Source organism: Phaseolus vulgaris, chromosome 5 (assembly GCF_051622355.1).
Source record: "Phaseolus vulgaris cultivar YP4 chromosome 5, ASM5162235v1, whole genome shotgun sequence".
Lineage (NCBI taxonomy): Eukaryota > Viridiplantae > Streptophyta > Magnoliopsida > Fabales > Fabaceae > Phaseolus > Phaseolus vulgaris.
Genome location: NC_143502.1, coordinates 43,617,908 through 43,639,373, shown reverse-complemented (window position 1 = coordinate 43,639,373; position 21,466 = coordinate 43,617,908). Strand labels below are relative to the sequence as shown.

The window sequence follows — 21,466 nt, the reverse complement described above, 5'->3', positions numbered from 1 at the left end:
CAGATCAAATGATAATTTAGCAGAGCAGTAATTGTACTTATTATTATTATTATTATTATTATTATTTGTACTTATTATTATTATTTTTTTTTTATTTGTACTTATTATTATTATTATTATTATTATTATTATTATTTTCATCATCGATGCAGCTTGTGTGTGCAAGGCTCTTGGATCTGTGGATGCCTTAAAGAACATTACTTTGATTCATCCAACATTCCAAATAAACCAAAATTAAGTTACCAAGGTAAGCAACGATACCACACACACCATAACCTATTTAGCAGCAAAGATTCAAATATAAAAAAAGTACAACACTGCTACCATTGTTGTTACTATTAAACATTAGCTAATTTTGCATTGGATTGGTGAGAGAAGGAGTAAAATGCATGCTGCAAAAGCTGTAGAAGCTGTAGCATGATGACAGATAGTTAGATACCCTTTGTGCTTCTTGTCTGTGGATTAGCATCTGATAATTGATTAATAACATCTCTGATTCTGGGTCTCTTGTGTGGATCATTCTCAGTACATCTCAAAGCAATCATAAGCACTTTGGTAACGTTTTCCATTATATGGGTATCTGCACATTGGTCTGAAAGGAATGAATCAACAATTTGATGAATTTCTCCTGTTTCCCTCCACACAGACCTAACCCAATCCACCACAACACCACCCTCCAAGTACGAAGGATCTGCTACTGCCTTCTTTCTGGTTATCAGCTCAAGCAGAACAACCCCGTAACTGTACACATCAGACTCCCTACTATTTGTTGTTGTATAAGCATTCTCTGTCCATGTCACAAACAACCCAATGTAAACTTGTTACTTAATCCATAAGAACATTTATTGAATCTGATTTATGAGGGAAACAAAATATCCAATCAATAATGATGTACTAGACTTACCTGGAGCAATATAACCAATTGTACCCGGCACAAAAATGGAAGTATTTGAAGCAGAAGACTGTTCCAGAAGTTTGGCAATTCCAAAGTCAGCAATGTGAGGCTCCATATCAGAGTCCAGAAGTATATTGCTAGGCTTGATGTCTCTGTGCACTATGGGAGGGTCACAGTCATAGTGGAGATAAGCCAATCCATGAGCAATTCCAACAGCTATCTTATACCTGACATTCCACTCTAAGGTTGGTACTGGTGTCCTTTCATGCAAAACATCATGGAGACTTCCATTTGCCATGTAGCTGTACAAAATTAGACCACACTCTTTTCTAATCCAAAATTCTTCCAACTTGACCAGATTTCTATGCCTAATTTTCCCAAGGGTCTGAATTTCTCTCACCATGCTCAAGTTCTTACCTTTGCTCGCAGCAAATCCTATCTTTTTCACAGCAAAAGCTTTGTCTGGACCCGTCAGAGCTTTATAAACAATTCCATGGGCTCCTCTACCAATAATATACCGATCATTCAGGTTTTCTGTAGCCTCCATGACTTTGTTAAGAAGGGATGAAGAACCCTGTTCAGTAGAGATATGGTTTTCCTGCTCAGCTGTTCTGCCAAAAACAACAATACAAAATACTCCCAGCAACAACAAAACAACAAATATGGTGCATCCAAGAGCTATCATCACAATTTCAACTTTACTGAAGCCTTTCTGTTCACTAGATTTGTCATCACATGATTTTATAGAGCTTCTTTCGGAGCAAGCCAGGCCATCTGAGGCTGAACATCTGATGCATAGGCCAGGATTGCCAAGGAATGATGACGAGGGAGAATTAAGCAACTTCATCAACGTCTTTGGTACAAGACCACGGAAAGAATTGTATGAAATATTGAGTTCCACTAAGGAGATGAGTTCTCCAAGAACTTCTATGCTTCCTGTCAAATTGTTCTGAGACAGATCCAGTGTTTGCAACATTTTCAGGTTCCTAATCTCTACAGGAATTTCACCTGTCAACAAATTTGAACTTAGATTCAAATCATAGATCACTTCCGGCATTGCTCCAACCGATATGGGAATTTTGCCTCCAAACAGATTGCCACCAAGTTGTAGCTCAGAAATCATTTTAAATTCCCACAGAAAAGATGGGAAGCCCCCACTGAAGTGATTCTCGCTCAAAATTAATGTGGTTAGCCTTGTCCAGTTCTGCAGACTTGATGGCAATGAACCATTTAGGAAATTGAACCCCACATCAAAACTGTCCATTTTGGTGCACTTTGATAGCTGAGAGGGCAAAGGACCTTCTAAGTTGTTGTGAGCGAGATTCAAAGTTCGAAGATTCACTAGGTTCCCTAGCTCTGAGGGTATGGGCCCTGTAAATTTGTTCATGGACAAAATCAAGTCTGTGATACGTCTGCAGTTTCCCAAACTTGATGGAATTGCTCCATGAATTTTGTTGTTGCCAATATCCATATAAACGAGATTTTGGCTGCTCTTAAAATGAGGAAGAGGCCCAGTAAAATTATTTTGTTTGAGGATTAATCTTGTAAGGGTTGTACAGCTCCCAAGATCAGAAGGTACACTACCTTGAAGTTGATTCATACCCAAAGTCAGGATCTTTAACTTCTTGCCAAAACACAGATTTGGTGGGATGTTGCCAGTGAATTTATTATTTGTGAAGTCCAATAGAACTAAACTGTTGTTAATTCCCAAGCTTTGAGGTATGACACCGGAAAACTGGTTGTTAAACAACGAGATGTTTTTCAGCTGCCTGAGTTCTGCAATCTCCAATGGCAATTCTCCAGAAAGACTATTATTATACAGATGCAGACTCTCAAGACCCTTAATCTTCCAGATGCTGAGTGGAATTTCACCACTCAATTGATTTGAAAACAATTCCAAGTCCACCAGTTTTCTCAGTTTTCCCAATTCACTTGGAATGTTTCCCTCAAGTCGATTGGAATACAGTTGTAACTCTGTCAGAGACTTGCAGTTTCCAATTTCTGGAGGTATTCTTCCAGATAAATGGTTTTCTGGAAGGTATAGAATAGAAAGCTTGGTGAGTAGACCAAAGGAGGGCGGAATATTCCCAACCAAATTGCAGCTCACAGCAACAAGTTGCGATAAACTACTACAGTTCCCCATGCTTGAGGGAAGGCCACCACTAAAGTCATTGAATGAGAGATCCAAAAATACTAAATTTTGACAACTACTGAAACCCAAAGAAATTGAACCCGTAAGTCTATTCCCGGCCACATCAAAATAAGCCAAATGATTGAGATTATTCAGACTCTGAGGCAAAATACCCTCCAACTCATTCCTATCCAAAAACAATTCTTGTAATTTACTGCAATTCCCAATGGATGAAGGAATTGTCCCAGACAAGTGGTTACTCTGAAGATACAACTGCAGGAGCTCAGACATGTTCCCAATACTGGTGGGGATGGACCCGTTTAAAATGTTATATGATAGATCAACCAAATGCAGTGTAGGGATTTGAGTCAAGGAATGTGGAATTTCACCAGATAGCTGATTATTAGCAAGGCTGAGAAACCGGAGGCTGTGCAAGTTTTGTAATGAGTGAGGTATTGGGCCATTAAGGTTGTTGTCTGTCAGGTCTAAGTAGTGTAGGCGAGAAAGATTTCCAATTTCAGGACCCAATTGACCAGAAATCTGATAACCTGTGAAGTTAAGGTAGACGACATGGTGGGCATGGTCACATTGGACTCCTACCCAGGAGGAGCATGGAGTGGAGTCAGAGGCAAGCCAGGTGGTGGTCATGGAAGGAGGCAGAGATGCCCAACGGCGCATGAGTGACAACAGGGTGACCCCATCGGAGGTGAGTGCAGAGACAGCATAAAAGAACAAAGAAAAGAAAAGAGACCACCTCGTGAAGATGGTGGAATGCATTTTTAGAGGTAGAGAAGCATAAAGGCCTAACCTTGGTGAAGCACTGCTGCCATGGGAGATGAACTATCACTCATGCTTGAATGTGGCAGGACAAGACAAAGGGTCATTTAATGTTGTCAGAAACAAATAAACGGTCTCTGTTGCATTCACATTAATGTACTGGTATGTAGGAGTTTGAACTATTGACTTGTGAACGAAAGAGAGAAAAGACAAGAACAAGAGTGGTGCATGCAAACAACTAAGTGGATTGATATTCACATTCACCTAGTATATAATAACAGTAATAATAATATTCTTTTTTCATTAGGAATGATTTCTTTAACGTCCAAAAAGTAACCATTAAAATAATATAATAATATAATAATATTTTAAAATAAAAATAAATTAAATATTATTAAAATATTAATTTATTGAAATGTCAAATGCATATTTTTTATTGTATATCTGAATTTTTTATTATAAATAGTGTAAAGTGAAGCAAGATTGTGAGTGTTGCATGTGGTGTGGGGGCAAAGTCTCAAGGGAGTGAGCCTTATATACAAGTTCTGGTGTACCCTCTGCAAGATCTATTCAATCTGCAACAGCCAAGGAAACATTTGAGGGAGCAAGATGTCAGTGCAACACCAGCACTTTGTTAAATAAGGTACAATTTGTTATGGTTGTATGATAATGAAATTGATAGATTGTATAAAGCAGTTCTTGTTTTGATTTCATTTTATATTAAATTATGTGTATGTACAATGTTCTATGAATTCTGATGATTTGGTGTATTGCATGAGAAGCCTGTGGAACAGAGATTATGCAGAAAGATGTTTCCAAGTTCAAAGTTTGGTGTTGCAAATTTTGTACTCTAGAAAACAGGGTTGAGGTAGATAGATGCTTATGTTGTGGAGAATGGAGATATTCATAAATTTGGTGATGTAATCTCAACATTTTACCATAATAATGCATCTACTGGTTGAAGTTTTGGTGAGAAATTGGAAAATAACATAAATTTGATTCTGCTTGAAAGAGTTAAATTATAATAAAATCAGAAGTAACGGCTATAATGTTTGTCACCGTCCTATTTATATTTTTTTTATGGTAAATTAAACTTTATTTATAATACACAAAATAATAATATTATTTAGTTCGATAGATAATACTAATATAATTAATTTTGATATGAAAATTTAAAAATTACTCACGCACGAATCAAATTATGAGTTTGAGGAATGTTGACGCGTGTCAATGTCGAAAAGTTTATCTATAAGCTTATATGTATCACAATCTCAATAATTTCGACTTTATCATTTTACTTATTTGCTTCTATCCAAAAACTTAGCATATCTCTCACTGCTCCTCATTAGTTTCTTTCAAACTCTATAACTTTCCAAAAATCAAAGCCACTATAAAAAAAGTGTTTTTAAAAGAATTATATTATATTCTTATCCTAGAGAATTATAAATATTATCTTTTACAGTAAAAACTACGATTTCATTAAGAATACAATGCAGTAATATTGACTTTAAAGGAGAAGTTTCAATCGTTACATTCAATTTAAGAAACTGTTAATAATATCATATTATTTAGAGTCAAGCTTAAAAATATTTTTTTTATCTTTTAGAACCATATTGTTTATTGATATTTATATTTAAAAATATTAATATCATATTAGTATAAGTTAAAATTTTTAAATAATAATAACACTACCATATATAAAAAAAAAACTCATAATATACTTATTATATTTTACTGAGTTGAGTGTAGAGTATCTTCTAGCAGTGAAATTTTTTATTTTTTTGACTGACATCAACAAACCGAATATTTTAGATTAAAAATTGAAATGATTTTTTTAAAAATATTTTTTGAAAAATAAAAGTATAATAGAATTTTAAGTTTTAAGAAAAAGAATATCTTAAATATAATTATTGATTTTAGTAATAGTATGTGTAGAGGTTTAAAATGGAAACATCAAATCAAAAGAAAAGTGATTCCACTTTAGATTATTCTAAGTCACACATCTGATAAGAATAGAAAGAAATCTCCTTTGATTTAGTTTATTTACGAAGTTAAAGAAAAGAAATAATAGGTTTAGTAAATTTAATTTTAAGGATGAAAAAATGAATGAATGATGTAATGAACAAGAGAAGACACGTGGAGGAGGAGGAGAAAGGAAGACATTGAGATTTGGCGAAGAGAGAGAGAGAGAGAGAGAGAGAGAGAGAGAGAGAGAGAGAGAGAGAGAGAGAGAGAGAGAGAGAGAGAGAGAGAGAGAGGAGATTTCGCAGAAGGTTCTTCGGAGGTGTGACTGCTGACTTGCCAGGCACAGCGTAGGTGCCGGCCATCGAACGCGAACAGGAAATGATTTGAACGGTGTCGTATCACATCGTCTTTGCCATTTCTGAGTTCGCTCCTTTGCTTCTTCTTCTTCTTCTTCTTCACTCATCGCATCCCTAGATTCCACTTCTCTTCTCTTTTCTTCTCTGTGAGTGGACTCCTCTGCTTGCTGGATCTGTGCTCTTCTCTCCTGTGCTTAGCAGATGGGTCCGGCGGAGGAGAAGATAGAGCGCGATCCTTTCGACAACCTCGAGGATCCCGACCACACTGCCTTCGCCTCCTCCCCATCCGCCTCCAAAGTCCGTCCCTTCAATTTCGAGCCCACCGTTGTTGATTTCCGGAGCTCCTCCGCCTTCAACATTAGACGCATGAGCAGGAGTATATACTTTGTCTTAATCAAGGCCAAGATCAACATCTTGCTTCCCTTTGGTCCATTCGCCATTTTACTTCATTATCTCACCGGACACCATGGATGGGTCTTCTTCTTCACCTTATTGGGTATTGCTCCTTTGGCCGAACGTCTCGGTTATGCCACCGAGTAAGTCTCACTCCTCCACTCAAATCTATGCTAATCTCCTCTCTAACCCATCGCTAACACGCTCAATTTCCTAATCCTTGATCCAGGCAGCTTGCGTTCTTCACGGGACCAACAGGTATACGTAGTTGTACCTTTTTTAGTAACTAGTCTTGTATGTATCATCTTACATTACCTTTTCACTATGTTCAATAACGCATCATGCTTTATGATCGATTCATGACATAAAACACTATTTGTTGTGAACGAGTAACGCATACCGTTAAAGTAACACCGTGCTCTATCGTATTAATTTATTCCTTTTCTGTGTAAGCCTTGCATCAGAGTACGTGTCGATTGAACTGACTTGTGTTGGTATTCGCAGTTGGGGGTCTGCTTAATGCCACATTTGGGAATGCAACTGAAATGATTATATCAATTTACGCATTGAAAAGCAATATGATAAGAGTTGTTCAGCAATCTTTACTTGGTTCTATCCTGTCAAATATGCTTCTAGTTCTTGGCTGTGCTTTCTTTACCGGTGGCATTGCCCACTACCAAAAAGTACAGGTTTTTGATAAGGTACATTTCATGACCTTAGTGAAGATTAGTGCATGTAATTGTTTCTTCGTGTTTTGCTTCACATTGTAGTTTGCCTTTGCAACAGGCTGCTGCCGTTGTCAATTCTGGGTTACTCTTGATGGCTGTAATGGGAATCCTGTTTCCTGCTGTGCTTTACTTTACTCACTCAGAAGTTCATGAAGGGAAGTCAGTGTTGTCTCTATCAAGATTTAGCAGCTGCATAATGCTGGTGGCGTATGCAAGCTACCTTTTCTTTCAACTTGGAAGTCGGCAAAATGTTTATAGTCCAGTTAATGAGGTTAGTTCTTTTGCCCCATTTTTGTAAACTTTTTTTTGCTTTTCCTCTCATGTTTATGATTTATAATTATCATGACATGTACCATGTGATGTGGTTGGGGTGAAGCCCGTCTATGTTTTGCTATCATTGTCTTTCTCAAGGAGAATACGAGGCGTAGTGGCAATTAGATATTTTTAGTTTTCAACTATTTAAGGAGATAAATATGTATTTGGCTCGTGTTAGTTGTCACAACTATGGTCCTTTACTTAATTATCCAGTCATTGTCATTTCCCTGTGTTAATTAGTATTACACATATAACAGTCACCATTTTGCTAGTAGACCCTTATTATACATGTTAAAGTTTTAAAACCTTCAACATACATACGAGTTTGAGTTTAGTGGATGAAAGATATGTATACACGAGAAGAAAGAAAATTGTTTTTGTTTCAATTGCTAGACTCGAATATTTTATTTAATTAAGCATTTTACCAAAAGAGTGTGTGGAAAATATTTTCAAATATGAAGATCTGGGAAAGATGACTACATTGCCATGGTGTGAGGTATAGCTTCTCAGTCAAATTTTGGTGGACTCTCGAAGACCATGGAAACACAGCCACAACCATTATTTTTGTTTCATCAAAGCAGACTCTATCTAATTGGTGTGACCGAACTTCCTTTGCAACTTGCATGATGCAGTGGCAGAGCTTGTATAATAAAAAAAATTGGAAGTGTCAAATAAAAATAATAAGGTTTATAATGTTTAAATTAAATGAAACTGTTATGATAATATCATTCCTTATGGGTGGTGATTTTAAGCATTTCATTATACTATTCAAATATTAAATATTTTCTTAATCAATTTCTTTTTGTGTTATTAAAATATATTTTAATTTATTATTATTAATACTTCCCAATTTTTGTTTTTTATGACTTCTGTTTCTTTGTTTGCTACTGAATAAAAAAAATTAGAGAACTTATCTGCATCTTTTTCTTGTGAAAATTGTCGGAAATATTAAGTATTTTATGCAAAACAAAATTTGTATGAAAATAAGCAAAAGAAAATGTTATGAAATTTTCAACAAATTTAAGGAAATTAATTTTTACCCAAAAATCTTAGCAAAGTTTGCTCAAATTCTGTGTAGAAATAAATTGCGTGAAAAATCCACATGCAAGACATATTTACAGGTTTAAGTCACGTTATATAACCTTCGTATTCGACAAGGATACAAAGGTTTTGCAAAAAGTTAGTTTGACAAGGCAAAACAGTTAATGGTTTGAAAAGGTAATTAACTAATAAAATACTTAACGTGGGAAAAGTGTTATTAATGTTTAAAATCATTCATAAAGAATTAATGTTATCAAAAGATAAAATTTCCAGTAAAATATTAATGTAAAATTTTCTATAATAATAATAATAATCATAAGCAACTTCAATTAAAGTTTACCTGATGTTAATGTTATGCTCTATGTTCTTTCAATGACATAAAATTATTAATAATCTATAAAGCAGGAATATCTCTCTTGTTCAAAGTGTCAAATTGCGGACACCTTTTCTTTAAACACTTCTAGTTTGGTTTCAAATTAAAAAAACATTTTTTTGTTGGCTTTGACACTTGTATCTCTACACAACTCAGACACTTAGCCAACACCGGATTGCCAAACGGTAATGATTTTACAGAATATTCATTTTTTAACTTTTAGACAAGTCAACTTAAAATATAATAAAAAATAATAAAAATATTGTATCCCCTTTTTTTAGGCTTGTTGTCATAGGAAAAACATACTAGATTGGTTTGGTGAAGTGAAAATACCATCAATTTAGATCTAATACTTTATTATTGTATTAAAGTTTCTCTTTGTGCATTGTGCATGTGTATGCCGTTTCCTGGTGTCTGGTGTCCTATATTTTAGACTCTAGTGGCGTTAACTATTGATGTCCATGAAAGAGTTCGCGCCTTGTGTTTCATAGTTAATAATCAAGAAATAGACAACTTTAAAGAGCATTTGAGAATATTATGGAAATCTTATTAGTGTAAAAAGTTGGGGATGACTCCCCTGTCCAAGATCTGCTACTTTACCATGAAGGTGGCTTTGCATTTTGATAGATGTCAACTTGGAGCATTGTTTTGCTTGTATTAGAAAAGGAAAAAGCTTTCTTTTCTTTTATGTTTTCACCCCTCAGGTGGGGGTTTAATTTTTTTTTTTCTGAAGTTGATCAGAATATTGAATCATAACATATATTTCGAAATATCAAAGAATTTACGTCAGTATATTGGTTCCTATTGAATGCATTTTTCTATATCATTCAACAGTGCATTTAAACATAATCTTCTTACTTTATAATGTAGGAAGGAGATAGTGGTGAAAATTCTGATGAGGAAGAAGAGCTTGAATTAAGTCAGTGGGAGGCAATAGCCTGGCTTGCTATTTTGACAGCATGGGTATCTATATTGTCTGGATACCTTGTAGATGCCCTACAGGTATGGCTATATCATTTCAGAACTTCTTGATCATTAATTTACTATGATTGTATATTCTCTTGGAATCCTGAGTTTGAGCCTTTATATTTTTTTTTTCTTAATTATGCTTTCATTTTATTTGTTGATTTCTTTTGGCAAGGTGCTCTAATACAAGAGTTTGCAAGATGATTCCAAAAAGAGTCTTACCATGCAATATAAGGTCTTGATATTTGATGTTCATTTTTAGAGCCATAAATAGAAAACTAAGTTACTATTCCAAGAACGTGGTGACAGCTGAAGGGTGATAAGACCTTTAAGAAAAAATATTGCTGTAAGGTAATAGATAATGAAGGTATAATTTCATCTGAAAAAGATGTCTAATAAGCAATCTTGGGTGAATCAAAAGACTTGGACCAATAGATAATAATTCTTGGTGGTGGAATGCGAGTATTTAATAGAAGCTAAGAAACAAAATGGAGTGTTTAAAGTTCTTACACTCTTGCAACCACTAGTACTCAATAGCGGCATGAAGTGGCCACCCTTAAAACGGTTGTAGCAGCATAGTAGATAGCTAGATGACTCACATTGTAATTTTATACAAGTAGAGAAATATATATATATATATATATTTGTGTGTGTGTGTGTAATTTCTACTTATTATAATTCTATTTATATATGATTATTGTCTCTATTGTATAATATATCCTTATTTGTTCTTTTTTTGAATATTACAAAGTATCTTATATTATTATAATAGTATAATGTATGATTAATAAAAAAAAGGAAAAAAAAAAATCCTCCCTAGCTGTATTATGTTTCAGGATAGAATGGCATATTTTGGGGGTGCCAGCCACTATCCATCCTCACACAACCAGTTTGCCCCGTCTGATGTTGTATAACTGAGGGTATTCGGTGTTCGGTGGTCATGCAGGTTACAGAGTTTCTGCATGGCAAGTTCCTTATGTAAATCGGACATGATAGTGTATATAAGCATTGTAATTTTTCGGAAAAAAAAGAGGACAATGTCTTAGGTAAATCGGAGATGTACCTTAGGTTCTAACTATAAGTATATGTGATCATGTTGCAAAATGATGGAGAAGTTAATGAAGTAGATATCACCCTAGAGATACAACTTGGGTGATTAAATTGGAAGAAGATATTGAGGATTGTTTATGATTTCAAAGTACCTACCGAGCTCAAAACAAAGTTGTATTTATACTGCTATCCACTAATAAGATTTTAAATAATGGTGATATATAATACTGGCCTTGTAGCCTTAATTTGTACTAATCTAATTATATGGATCAAGTACTGTTACAAAATATCTATTTCCTGTCCTTGTTGACAGACAGAAACGCTGATATTCTTATTGTCTGTAAACTGTGTTATAAGTTGATTCATAAACTTATTGTGTTTCTGGTCTCTTACAGGGTGCATCTGAGTCATTAAATATGTCAGTGGCTTTTATTTCTGTCATCTTGCTTCCAATTGTAGGCAATGCGGCAGAACATGCCAGTGCCATAATGTTTGCCGTAAAGGACAAGCTTGTAAGTGCCTTTCAAAGCCTGCTCTTCATTCTTTGAATATTGTTGATCTGTTAACGGATTCAATCTCTCCTCAGGATATTACTATTGGAGTTGCCATTGGATCGTCTACACAGATATCTATGTTTGTGGTATGGCCTTGAACTGTTATTAAATGGTTATTTGGAGTATACATTTAGTGTATCCTTTTGTGAATAAACTATCCTGTTAAAAGAAATGGACTAGAGTTTATTATCTTTTTAAAATTAGTATATCATTGCACAAAGTTAATGATTCTTGTTCTCTTGAAAATTGCAGATTCCCTTCTGTGTGGTTGTTGGATGGTGCATGGGAAAAGAAATGGACTTGAATTTTCAACTCTTTGAGACTGCCACGCTTTTTATCACCGTGTTGGTAGTTGCATTTATGATGCAGGTATTGATTTCTTACCTCTAACTTGTGTTGGTAGTGGTTGTTAATGTTTCCCAACTTATAAGCAATTAATGGTCGGACGCTAGATCTCTTTTAAAGGTGTTTTAGTCAAGCCTATAATCCTATGTTTTAATTTATTGTAGAGTGAAAAAAATAAAAAGTGGCTGAAGAGAGAGTATGGAGATTTAGGAAATTCAGAATTAACACAATTCTTCGTCATTGTCTGATATAAAAAATAATTTGATTCTTGTCACTTTGTTATTGCTTACGAAATCTAATTAAAGAACTAGGCATCAGTAGTAACTTTGTGTGTATGAGTGAATGCCAAATTTTATAGCATTATGCACATCGGCACATGTATTAGATGTTACTAGTTGTATTACATAATAATTATTCAACTTGGTAGAGAGGAGAAACATTAATTATCTCTATCAAAACAGAAGAGAGAGACAGTAATGAGCTGCCAATTTAATCCAGAATTGACTATATCAATTCTTTTAAAGGCAGGTCTTGGTATCTTAGTTAAATGTTTAATAAACACAACCTGTAAATTTATTAAATTTGATGGGCATATTCTCGATTTACATCAATATGTGTTATTTGAATTGGGTTTCTCTACATTTGAAATTTGTTGTTATGGTAGATAACTGAGGCAAAAGGAAACAAGGAAAAGTCCATCTACTACAATAATAAGCTTAATTAACTCTTTGGTCCCATAATATAGGGTTGTTTTGATTTTGGTCCCTACTTTGTTTTTTGTATGGTTTTCGTCCTTAGTTTGTTTTGCTTGTAATGTGATGATAATGGGATTACATGACACATCTACAAAATTGTCAATTTAACATGTCATTATATGATGTCACCAGGGATTAAATTAAAAAGTGATATGTTTATAGGGACTAAACTAAAAGTTATTTTATTTGTGGGAACTAAAATTAAAAGTGAAATATTGATAGGTGCTAAAACAAAAAACATTACAAAGATTTTAAGCAAAAAAATAGCATATTTTTGAAAGAGTAAAATAAAAAGTGACATATTTACAAAATATATTTAAGTGTTACATTAAAAATATAGGTAATATTTTTGTTCTAACTCTAATAATTCGTTTGAAAATTATTAAATCAATAATTTGTAACATAAACATAATTTACCATTTTTTTCGTTTTCTTCAACTGTGATAATTTTTTATAACAAAAGTTCACTATAATAAACTACATGTGAATTTTTTTCTACTTAAAAAAAATAGTTTGTAATTATTAGTCTTTGTTAATGTCATTTTTTAGTTATTTGAAATAGAAGTATCAAAATAAGTCGATGAACTGGTTCTAAATGCTTGTAAATCAAGCAAAGTTAGAGAGAAAAAATTAAGGTTTAAATTGAATTGTGCAATTTTGTGTCTGAAATAATGTCTTAAAATTAAATTACTTTCTCTTCCCAAAAAAGAAAAGCAGATTTAAAATACTTGCAAACGGCATTCTCCACTATCAAAATTCTTGAACCTCTCACATTTGAAGACGCATACAAGCTCAAACATATTACTTTCCCCACACTTTGTGAAGAAGAAACAAGTTGCTGACCATAGAGAGGTGAACTTGTTGTCAACGATCCTATCCTTCATATAACACTTTCAAGCAACAACCCATCCATCTTTGAAATGAAACAAAATTGTGATTTTTTTTAGTCTCTAAATATATCATTTTTTATTTATTTTAGTCCTGGACGACATCATGTTGACGTGACACTTTTAAGGATGTCATAATTGTTGAGGTGATAATTTTGCTACGTGTGTTGTGTGATGACATCATGAGGATGTCATCAAAGTTATAGTTAATGGCAGGGAGTAAAAGAAAAATACCCTATATTATGGGGACTAAAATTTCAATATTTTATAAATGTGTGAATTTTAAGATGACATCAACAAAGAGAGAAAGATATCATTGGAATCCATGTCAGGCATCAGTTTTTCATTCCATTGTATGGAATGTTATTACCACTATCGTTAATGTGTTTGACAACCATTTTAATTTGTTTTTACTTGCAGGAAGGAACCTCAAATTATTTTAAAGGCTTGATGCTTGTGCTGTGTTATCTGATAGTTGCCGCCAGTTTTTTCGTACATGTAGACCCTAAAAGTGGTGAGTTACTTTGGAGTATACTGCATAGTTTCACAATAATTATATAACGAGGAAGAATCTAGATGAATTTCCTCTATTTCTCTTTGCGCTTACTAAACTTCGCACAACAAGCTTGCTTAATTTGTTTTTTGACTTTTTTTTTACGTATTTGCCTACCTGTCTCTTCTCCTTCTCATTCTCCTTCTCAAGATACGTATATAGCTTGTTACATGATATGAACTTCTGGATATTGGGGCTCTGTCCCTTCCAGATTTATAACATGTCATCTTTCTGGTTAGAACATGTTATACCAAAAGTGGATTTGCCAGTTCCACAATTCTGCTAAACAGAGTAACTGTCGGACTTAAGTAAAATCCAGAATAGTATATAATATTTTTATTATCCGGTGTTCATTATTGCCTAATCAGTTTGAAATGATTTTCTTGAAAAGATAAAATTCTAGAATCATGGGGAATTTTTATTTCCAAAAGCTTTGGCCAAATAGAACTGCAGCCCCCCACCACACACACACCCCTACCCCACACCCACAAACAAATGTTAGCACTTGGAAATGTATCTTGAATTTTCCCTCTGCAAGCCCAAAGTCGTTGAACCCATATATTTTAGTGACATGACACATCATGTTGCTAATCGCAGTTTGTTTATCAGGTCCATTTAATGAATTGATCTTTGCAGAATATGCTCTGTATTGTTCTCAATTTTTAAGATCTTGGTAGAAGTAAGGGGGCCTCTCATTTGGTTAATACAGTATATCCTCTAGATATGATATTAGGATGTTCATTTTTTGGAGTTTCACACCAATCAATTTTGACTCTAGATCTAATCATGTTCAATCTGTGTAGCCATGATTGGTAGTTGTACATCAGGCTATTTGCTGATAAAAAAGCGAAACTTAGTTAGGATTATGTTTGGTTGTTTGTTTGACATATATGGTTAGGGCCTGGTCTAATGCTCTGTTTGTGGAATCTGGTACAGGTGATGACTAAATATTTAGAGTAGGTGTGGTAGTTGTCAATGTTCCACTTTCTGTACCCAAAACGTAGGAAGCATGGATTTCGAAAGGGTTCAAGAAAACCTTCGACCTGCTTTCAACATGACCCGGAAACCCCTGAAGTGATCACGAGCAATTTGTTGTACTGGAAATTTTCAGCCTTGTATTATATATTGAATTTTGAGAGTATGTTACCTGTATTATTTTCATAGTTTTAATTCATTCACCATAAAATCTTGTAGCCTGTGGGCTTTCATATCTCTAATGAATCACGTTGAAAGTAACAATCATTGTCAAGCTTTCTTTCTTTCATTTAGATGTTTGCAGTGTTCTTTTGACAATATTGAGGGGTTCATTTTTATCTTCAGTTTTTTGGAATTGGTATTGGAAATTTGAAATGTGAGTGAACTTTTCATATTTTATGTCAAATGTGTTCATATGAAATACATATTTTATGTCAAATGTGTTCATATGAAATACAATGACAGAAATCTAGCACTGGGCCTGTGAAATGAAAAAAAGCAAGAAAAAGTTAGAGGAAAACTAAGGGGGAGGATGGAGATGGTAGCAGTTTGAGTAAGATGAATGAATGGAGGCACGGGAGGAAAAGACCGATGATGAAACCTGGATGCAGCTGCGTCTTCACTGGGAAAAGGATTTCTAAGGTTTCATTACCATTTTATTGACTTTTGAAAGCTTGCTGGGTGGTGGGTGGTAGTTGATGACGTTCAGTCCAAAAAGTCAGTAAAACTTAGACAATATTATTCTAACACCAGACAAGATAAAATTCAAAATAAAAACCTTAAATGCATTTAAAACAACATTACGAACCTATAACTCCTGAGGAGGTTATCTAGTGCTGTGGTATGCCTATTTTTATAGGTTAGACTTCCTCCAAAAAGATGTAAAAGACTGAATAATTCTCTGCTTGCATTTACTGTCTAAGTTTCTCATACATATAGAAAAACAGAAAATACCAAAACAGAAAACAGCGAAACAGTAAGGATGTGCCTCATCAGAAAAACAAATATATGAGATTCTAATAACTTGGATAGAATATTATTCTGCCCTCTATTCCAATTCAGATTCTCAACCATTATTTCCTTTTGTTTTTAACAGTGCAGTTATAATCATTAAAATACATAGGCTTGGTGTTTTGTGTTTTGGGCCTGCTTCTTGATATTGGAGTGCTCATTGATGTTCATCATGATCTTCTGTTCCCTCCTCTTATGCATAACATGCTGCGCTTGATAATGGAACCATAACTTTTTAGAATTACTAATTTGAAAATTATGTTTATTGTAAATAATTAAAATATATTTAATTAATCAAAAACATTCTTCGAAATATTTGCATGTGTTTTTGCCCAAAATTTAAGCTTTCATGGGTTTAATATATTTTTTATAAAATTACTTTATTAAAATTATTAAAACCTTATCATAAATATGACATTTGGCAATTTCTTTTATTGTGAAAACCCAATTACATTTTGAAGAGAATAAAAATGTTTTTGAATGAGTAAAAAGTACACGCTACATGGATTAAAACACTTGTTTATAAAGTGTATGGTTAAATATAATTTGCACCTCTTTTAAAAAAAAATAAAAAATTTGCAGATAGTTATCTTTTTTTACAGCCCTTTATGTATATTGTTATGTTTTCTGATAATAACTTGAATGATCTTTTTTTAAAAAATAATTCTTCTCACGGAATATAGTTGCATAACATGCAACCATTGAAATTAGTCCGAGTGAAGTGCAAGTGGGTTGATCTTGATATCTAACCAATTATGGAACATTCATTAATAAGCCAGCCACATGCATGGTCGACATATTTATAAAATGTTGATAAAATAATTACTGATAACGATTGCTTATTTATAAATAAAATATAGGAACAAGAGTTTATTTAAATTTCATAATTTCAAAATTAAAACTGAAATGATGTTGCTTAAAAAATATTTTGGTATTAGATTGTGAAAATGGTGTACAGAAGAAAATACGAAAGCAAGAGGGTGAAGGCTCTCAATAATCGGTGTTGCTTGTGTGTTGTTGAAGGTCGTTGGGGACATTGTATTGTATAATAACGAGAACGGATTCATTGATTTCACATCATTTTGATACAGCTGCAGGTGCTGCTAGCTTTGCTCGTAGATCCTTACGCAAGATTTTGCCTGATGGTGACTTGGGAATTGCATCAACGAAGAACACTGTGCTTATTCTTTTGTAAAACACCACCTGCACATTTCAGATGAACTACGTGTGTAAACAGTATAGTTATTGCAGTGTAATAAAAGTGCATTGATGAGGAAAAGAGGTACTTGTTTGGAGATAAAGTGTTTGATTTCATCCTGGGTTGTGTCGATGCAAGCATTTGATCTCACCACAAATGCAACAGGTACTTCTCCCGCGGCTTCATCCTTCATTCTGAAATTTATGGTTCATCAGAGGATAATATATAGAATGGTCAGTGAAAGAGATTGAGATGAGATGATGAGATGAGAGAGTTACGGAACGACGGCGGCGTCAGAGATGTTGGGATGAGTGAGAAGAAGGGCTTCAAGTTCAGCCGGAGCCACCTGAAAGCCTTTGTACTTGATGAGTTCCTTTAACCTATCAACTATGAATAACTCATCGTCTTCGTCGATGTAACCGATGTCACCTGTGTGCAACCAACCCTCTTTGTCTATCGTCCTCTCTGTTGCCTCTTTGTCGTTCAGATAACCTGATTCATTCATTCATACATTGTTCATTCATTCATTCACTTTTTTCTTCCAACACACGCCAACAACACAACAACCTTAATCAATGCTGTACATGATTTCAATGTTCGACCACCTTTTCAAACTAAAAATAATGAGGGTAGGTAGATAGGTACCTTTCATGATCTGGTCGCCTCTTATGCAGATTTCACCGGAGTGGTTTCGAGGTAGCGATTGGGCGGTTTCGGGATCCACGATCTTCATCTCCGCGTTTCTCACAACGGTTCCACAAGCCCCTGCTTTCACGTGCATGGCTTCTTTAGCAAAAGCTAAGGACATTGTGAGCACGGGGCCCGCCTCCGTCATGCCGTAACCCTGGCCGAGTCTGGCGGTGGGGAATTTGGACCTCACACTGTCTTCCAGGTCTTTGCCGAGCGGAGCTCCACCGGACTTGAAGAGCCTGATGGAAGAGAGGTCGTAGCTGGCGAGATCGGGTGATCTGGCAATGGCGAGAACGATGGGGGGAACGACGGCTGCAACGGTGACTCTGTGTTTGTGAATGAGGGCGAGGAGGGCTTTGATTTCGAACTTGGGCATGAGGAGAATCGCAGCCTTGGAACGCAAGCCACAGAGCAGAACAGAGTTGAGGGAGTATATGTGGAACAGGGGAAGCACGCAGAGGATGGTGTCGTCGGAGTGGTAGTAGAGGTTCGGATTCTCGCCGTCGACCTGCTGAGCAATGCTCGTCACCAGCCCTTTGTGCGTCAGCATAACACCCTTCGGAAGCCCCGTTGTCCCCGACGAATACGGCAACGCCACCACGTCATCCGCTCTTATATCCACCTCATCCATCTCGCCGCCTCCCTCACACAGCTCCGAGAAATGGATGTGACCACCGCCATATGCCTCCGCCGCCGGACACGAGTCCACGAACACCAGCTTCACCTCCTCCAGCTCCTTCACCTTTTCGTAGTAAGAGGCCTGCGTGATGAGCACCTTGGCGTTGGACGCCTTGGCCTGCTTCGCAATCTCCGCCGCAGTGAAGAAGGGGTTGGCCGCAGTGGCCATGGCGCCGCGATGAGACGCCCCGAGAAAAGCGAACACGAATTCGGGGCAATTGGGGAGAAGGATCATGATGACCTCGCCCTGTCGCACGCCCAATTTGTGGAGGCCGGCCGCCACTTTGCGGGCGGTGGCGTCGACGTCGGAGTAGGTAAAGACTTCTCCGGTGGGGGCATTGATCAAGCAGGGGCGTGAGGCGTGGTCAGGGAGATTTTGGAAGCAGTAAGCGTGGAGGGGAAGGTGTTTGGGGATGTATATATCCGGAAGCTTGGACCTGAAAATGAAGTCCTTTCCCTGTTGGGTTTCAACCGCCATTTCTGAAACTGTGTTTTCGTTTGTGTATTCGAAGAGAAGAGGAAATCAGAGGTTGTGTATTTGTAATGTAATAGTAATAATAAGAGTAAGAAAGAATAAAGGAGGAGTGAGTTATGAGTTACTGTGGTGGTTGGTGAAGGGCAGGGATGGAAAAAGAGAACAGTGGAAGGGATGATCTGTGATGTGATGGATGGAGGAGAGGGGTTGGGGTTGGTGAAACGGAGACAAAGCAAAGCCTCTTTTTCTTACTTGCTAAGACTTTTTCCACCTACTCCACTCCACCTCTCTTCTCTTCTCCTCCACCTACCACACTCACCCTTCCCACGCCATTTTTCAATCCCATTCTCTCTTTTTCACTCATTCACTCCTCACCCAATCCATTTTTTTGGTTAACCAACCCCCTCACTTCCAAGACAATTTGGGATCCAATTATTATTCTAATCACCTCAAACTTCATGCCATGCCATGTTTATTGGATTCCCAGCACCAACACCAAAATGTTGCACTCTCATTTCGACTTTTGGATATTACTGTTCAATAATTTTCACCCAACAACAATTTTAAACTTAACTCTCTTATGTTTCAAATGGTTCAAGTTCAGGGTCGAATTGGTTATTAGTTTTCTTTTCCCTTTGTTTATATATATTTGTTGAAGCAGATACAACTGCATGCATGGAGTGTAGAGAAGTCAACGTGGTTTCTACCGAACCGGTTATATATATATACATAGACACTGAAAGGAAGAAAATGGTAGGAGCATTGCGTGGTTTGACGATGGAGTCAGCAAAAAGTGCAGTGTTGGTGATATTTTGTTCAGTTTGGTTGTGGCGGGTGCAGGGTGGCAGTGGCAGTGTTATCGTATCGAAGGACGGAAATGGAGATTATAGAACGGTGGGAGAAGCCATCTTGAAGGCTCCGGAGATGAGTGAGAAACCTTATACCATTCACGTTCGAGCAGGCACTTATCAAGAATACCTCTTCATTCCTCCTCATAAGACTAATATTAGACTCATTGGAGAAGGACCTCACCTCACCAAAATAGTAGCCTACCAAAAAGGTTCCACCTTAGGTACTAATATTTAACTCTTCTGCTTTTTAATTTTGGTGCCAACACAAACATCTCATGGTGATGAAGGATTATTTTTTTTTATTTTTATTAAAATAGGATCGGTTTTAAAAAAATTACAAATTTAAAGAACAACTGTATCACAAGGCAGAAGTCGTGCCGAGTTGACACGACTTCAATATGACGGGACAGAAGTCAGTGTCAAGTTAGCACGACTTCAGTATGACATGGCAGAAATCGTGTCAACTTAGCACGACTTCAGTATGACATGGCAGAAGTCGTGCCTAATTGAAACGATTTCTGCAAATAAAGTCGTGCCAAATTGGCACTACTTGCCTAAATTTGTAATTTTTTTAAAACGGACCATTTTAGAAAAAAAAAAAAAAAAATAACTCCATGGTCAAAAAAACCTCACATGCAACCTATATTGAAGTGGGAGTGAAATGGGTTGGTTTGTTTGCAGACATTCGTGGAGATGGGTTCATGGCAGTGAAGATGGGGTTTGCGAACTGGGCGGGGCTAAACGCGAGCGGTGCAGTGGCGATTCGGAACGAGGCAGACAAGAGCATATTCTACCAATGCTCCATAGAAGGACTCCAGGACACACTGTGGGCGGTTTCCGGTCGTCAGTTCTACAAAAGATGCGCCATCTACGGCACAGTCGACTTCATCTACGGCAACGCAGCGGCGGCGTTCCAGGACTGCATGTTATACGCGCGGTACAGAGAGTACGTGATGTTCACGGCTCAGTCGCGAGAGGATCCGAATGAGAAGACTGGGTTCAGCTTCCAAAGATGCGAATTCAGAATGTCCCCGCAGGATGAGAGCAGAAAGAGAGAGGTGCATGCGAGCCTGGGCCGCCCCCTCAGAGCCTACTCCACCGTCGCCATCCTCCACTCCTACATTGACTCCGTCGTGGATCCTAAAGGTTGGGAGCCCATGCCCCACCAGCCCACTAACAAAGTCACCTACATCGAGTTCCACAATACTGGGCCGGGCTCTAACACCAATGGCAGAGTTAAATGGGCTGGCGGTCACCCGGCCCAAGCAGCCCGCTTCACTGCCTCCTCTCTCTTAGACGCTGACTCTTGGATTCCCTCCACCGGAGTTCCCTACCACACTGGACTCTAGTCAAATGTATCTGCTCCAACAAATATTACATTTTCAATTTAATATTTACTCACTCTTAAAATTACTTTCTCCAAATTTAATCAAAAAAATAAAATAATTAATTTGAATTACTTTCTCCAAATTTAATAAAAAAATAAAATAATTAATTTGATAAT

General features: G+C 36.4%; 4 protein-coding genes and 1 pseudogene across 4 annotated transcripts; 3 read left to right on the top strand and 2 right to left on the bottom strand.

The window, feature by feature from the left end:
• Positions 1-177: 177 nt before the first annotated feature.
• Positions 178-4,052, bottom strand: LOC137836106 (uncharacterized). Its single transcript, XM_068644954.2, has 2 exons — positions 905-4,052; positions 178-787 (listed from the first exon to the last, which is right to left on the bottom strand). The coding sequence occupies exons 1-2, from the start codon at positions 3,801-3,803 to the stop codon at positions 432-434; spliced, it is 3,255 nt and encodes a 1,084-aa protein (XP_068501055.2). The 5' UTR covers positions 3,804-4,052; the 3' UTR covers positions 178-431.
• Positions 3,855-4,771, top strand: LOC137834556 (uncharacterized; annotated as a pseudogene).
• A 1,107-nt stretch (positions 4,772-5,878) lies between these two features.
• LOC137836111 (vacuolar cation/proton exchanger 3) lies at positions 5,879-15,320 on the top strand. Its single transcript, XM_068644961.2, has 10 exons — positions 5,879-6,660; positions 6,747-6,775; positions 7,022-7,218; positions 7,304-7,516; positions 9,845-9,976; positions 11,386-11,502; positions 11,577-11,630; positions 11,797-11,913; positions 13,952-14,045; positions 15,021-15,320. Exons 1-10 carry the CDS (start codon positions 6,326-6,328, stop codon positions 15,029-15,031), a joined length of 1,299 nt encoding a protein of 432 aa, XP_068501062.1. The 5' UTR covers positions 5,879-6,325; the 3' UTR covers positions 15,032-15,320.
• Positions 15,321-16,982: 1,662 nt separating this feature from the next.
• Positions 16,983-19,515, bottom strand: LOC137836109 (4-coumarate--CoA ligase 1). The gene is made up of 4 exons (XM_068644960.2): positions 17,914-19,515; positions 17,547-17,760; positions 17,357-17,462; positions 16,983-17,273 (listed from the first exon to the last, which is right to left on the bottom strand). The coding sequence occupies exons 1-4, from the start codon at positions 19,112-19,114 to the stop codon at positions 17,148-17,150; spliced, it is 1,647 nt and encodes a 548-aa protein (XP_068501061.2). The 5' UTR covers positions 19,115-19,515; the 3' UTR covers positions 16,983-17,147.
• LOC137836113 (pectinesterase) lies at positions 19,385-21,375 on the top strand. The gene is made up of 2 exons (XM_068644963.2): positions 19,385-20,183; positions 20,644-21,375. The coding sequence occupies exons 1-2, from the start codon at positions 19,787-19,789 to the stop codon at positions 21,309-21,311; spliced, it is 1,065 nt and encodes a 354-aa protein (XP_068501064.2). The 5' UTR covers positions 19,385-19,786; the 3' UTR covers positions 21,312-21,375.
• Positions 21,376-21,466: the final 91 nt, after the last annotated feature.

What these genes read in the sequence shown, in the direction of transcription:
- LOC137836109 (XM_068644960.2), bottom strand. Translation starts at nt 19,114, where the DNA reads ATGGCGGTTGAAACCCAACAGGGAAAGGACTTCATTTTCAGGTCCAAG. An exon ending in AGGCGACCAGATCATGAAAG is followed by an intron (nt 17,761 to 17,913) that starts GTACCTATCTAC and finishes TGAATGAATCAG; the next exon opens with GTTATCTGAACGACAAAGAG. An exon ending in TCTGACGCCGCCGTCGTTCC is followed by an intron (nt 17,463 to 17,546) that starts GTAACTCTCTCA and finishes CATAAATTTCAG; the next exon opens with AATGAAGGATGAAGCCGCGG.
- LOC137836111 (XM_068644961.2), top strand. Translation starts at nt 6,326, where the DNA reads ATGGGTCCGGCGGAGGAGAAGATAGAGCGCGATCCTTTCGACAACCTC. An exon ending in GTTCTTCACGGGACCAACAG is followed by an intron (nt 6,776 to 7,021) that starts GTATACGTAGTT and finishes TGGTATTCGCAG; the next exon opens with TTGGGGGTCTGCTTAATGCC. An exon ending in TAGTTGCATTTATGATGCAG is followed by an intron (nt 11,914 to 13,951) that starts GTATTGATTTCT and finishes TTTTACTTGCAG; the next exon opens with GAAGGAACCTCAAATTATTT.
- LOC137836106 (XM_068644954.2), bottom strand. Translation starts at nt 3,803, where the DNA reads ATGCATTCCACCATCTTCACGAGGTGGTCTCTTTTCTTTTCTTTGTTC. An exon ending in AATTGGTTATATTGCTCCAG is followed by an intron (nt 788 to 904) that starts GTAAGTCTAGTA and finishes TGACATGGACAG; the next exon opens with AGAATGCTTATACAACAACA.
- LOC137836113 (XM_068644963.2), top strand. Translation starts at nt 19,787, where the DNA reads ATGGAGTGTAGAGAAGTCAACGTGGTTTCTACCGAACCGGTTATATAT. An exon ending in CCAAAAAGGTTCCACCTTAG is followed by an intron (nt 20,184 to 20,643) that starts GTACTAATATTT and finishes GTTTGTTTGCAG; the next exon opens with ACATTCGTGGAGATGGGTTC.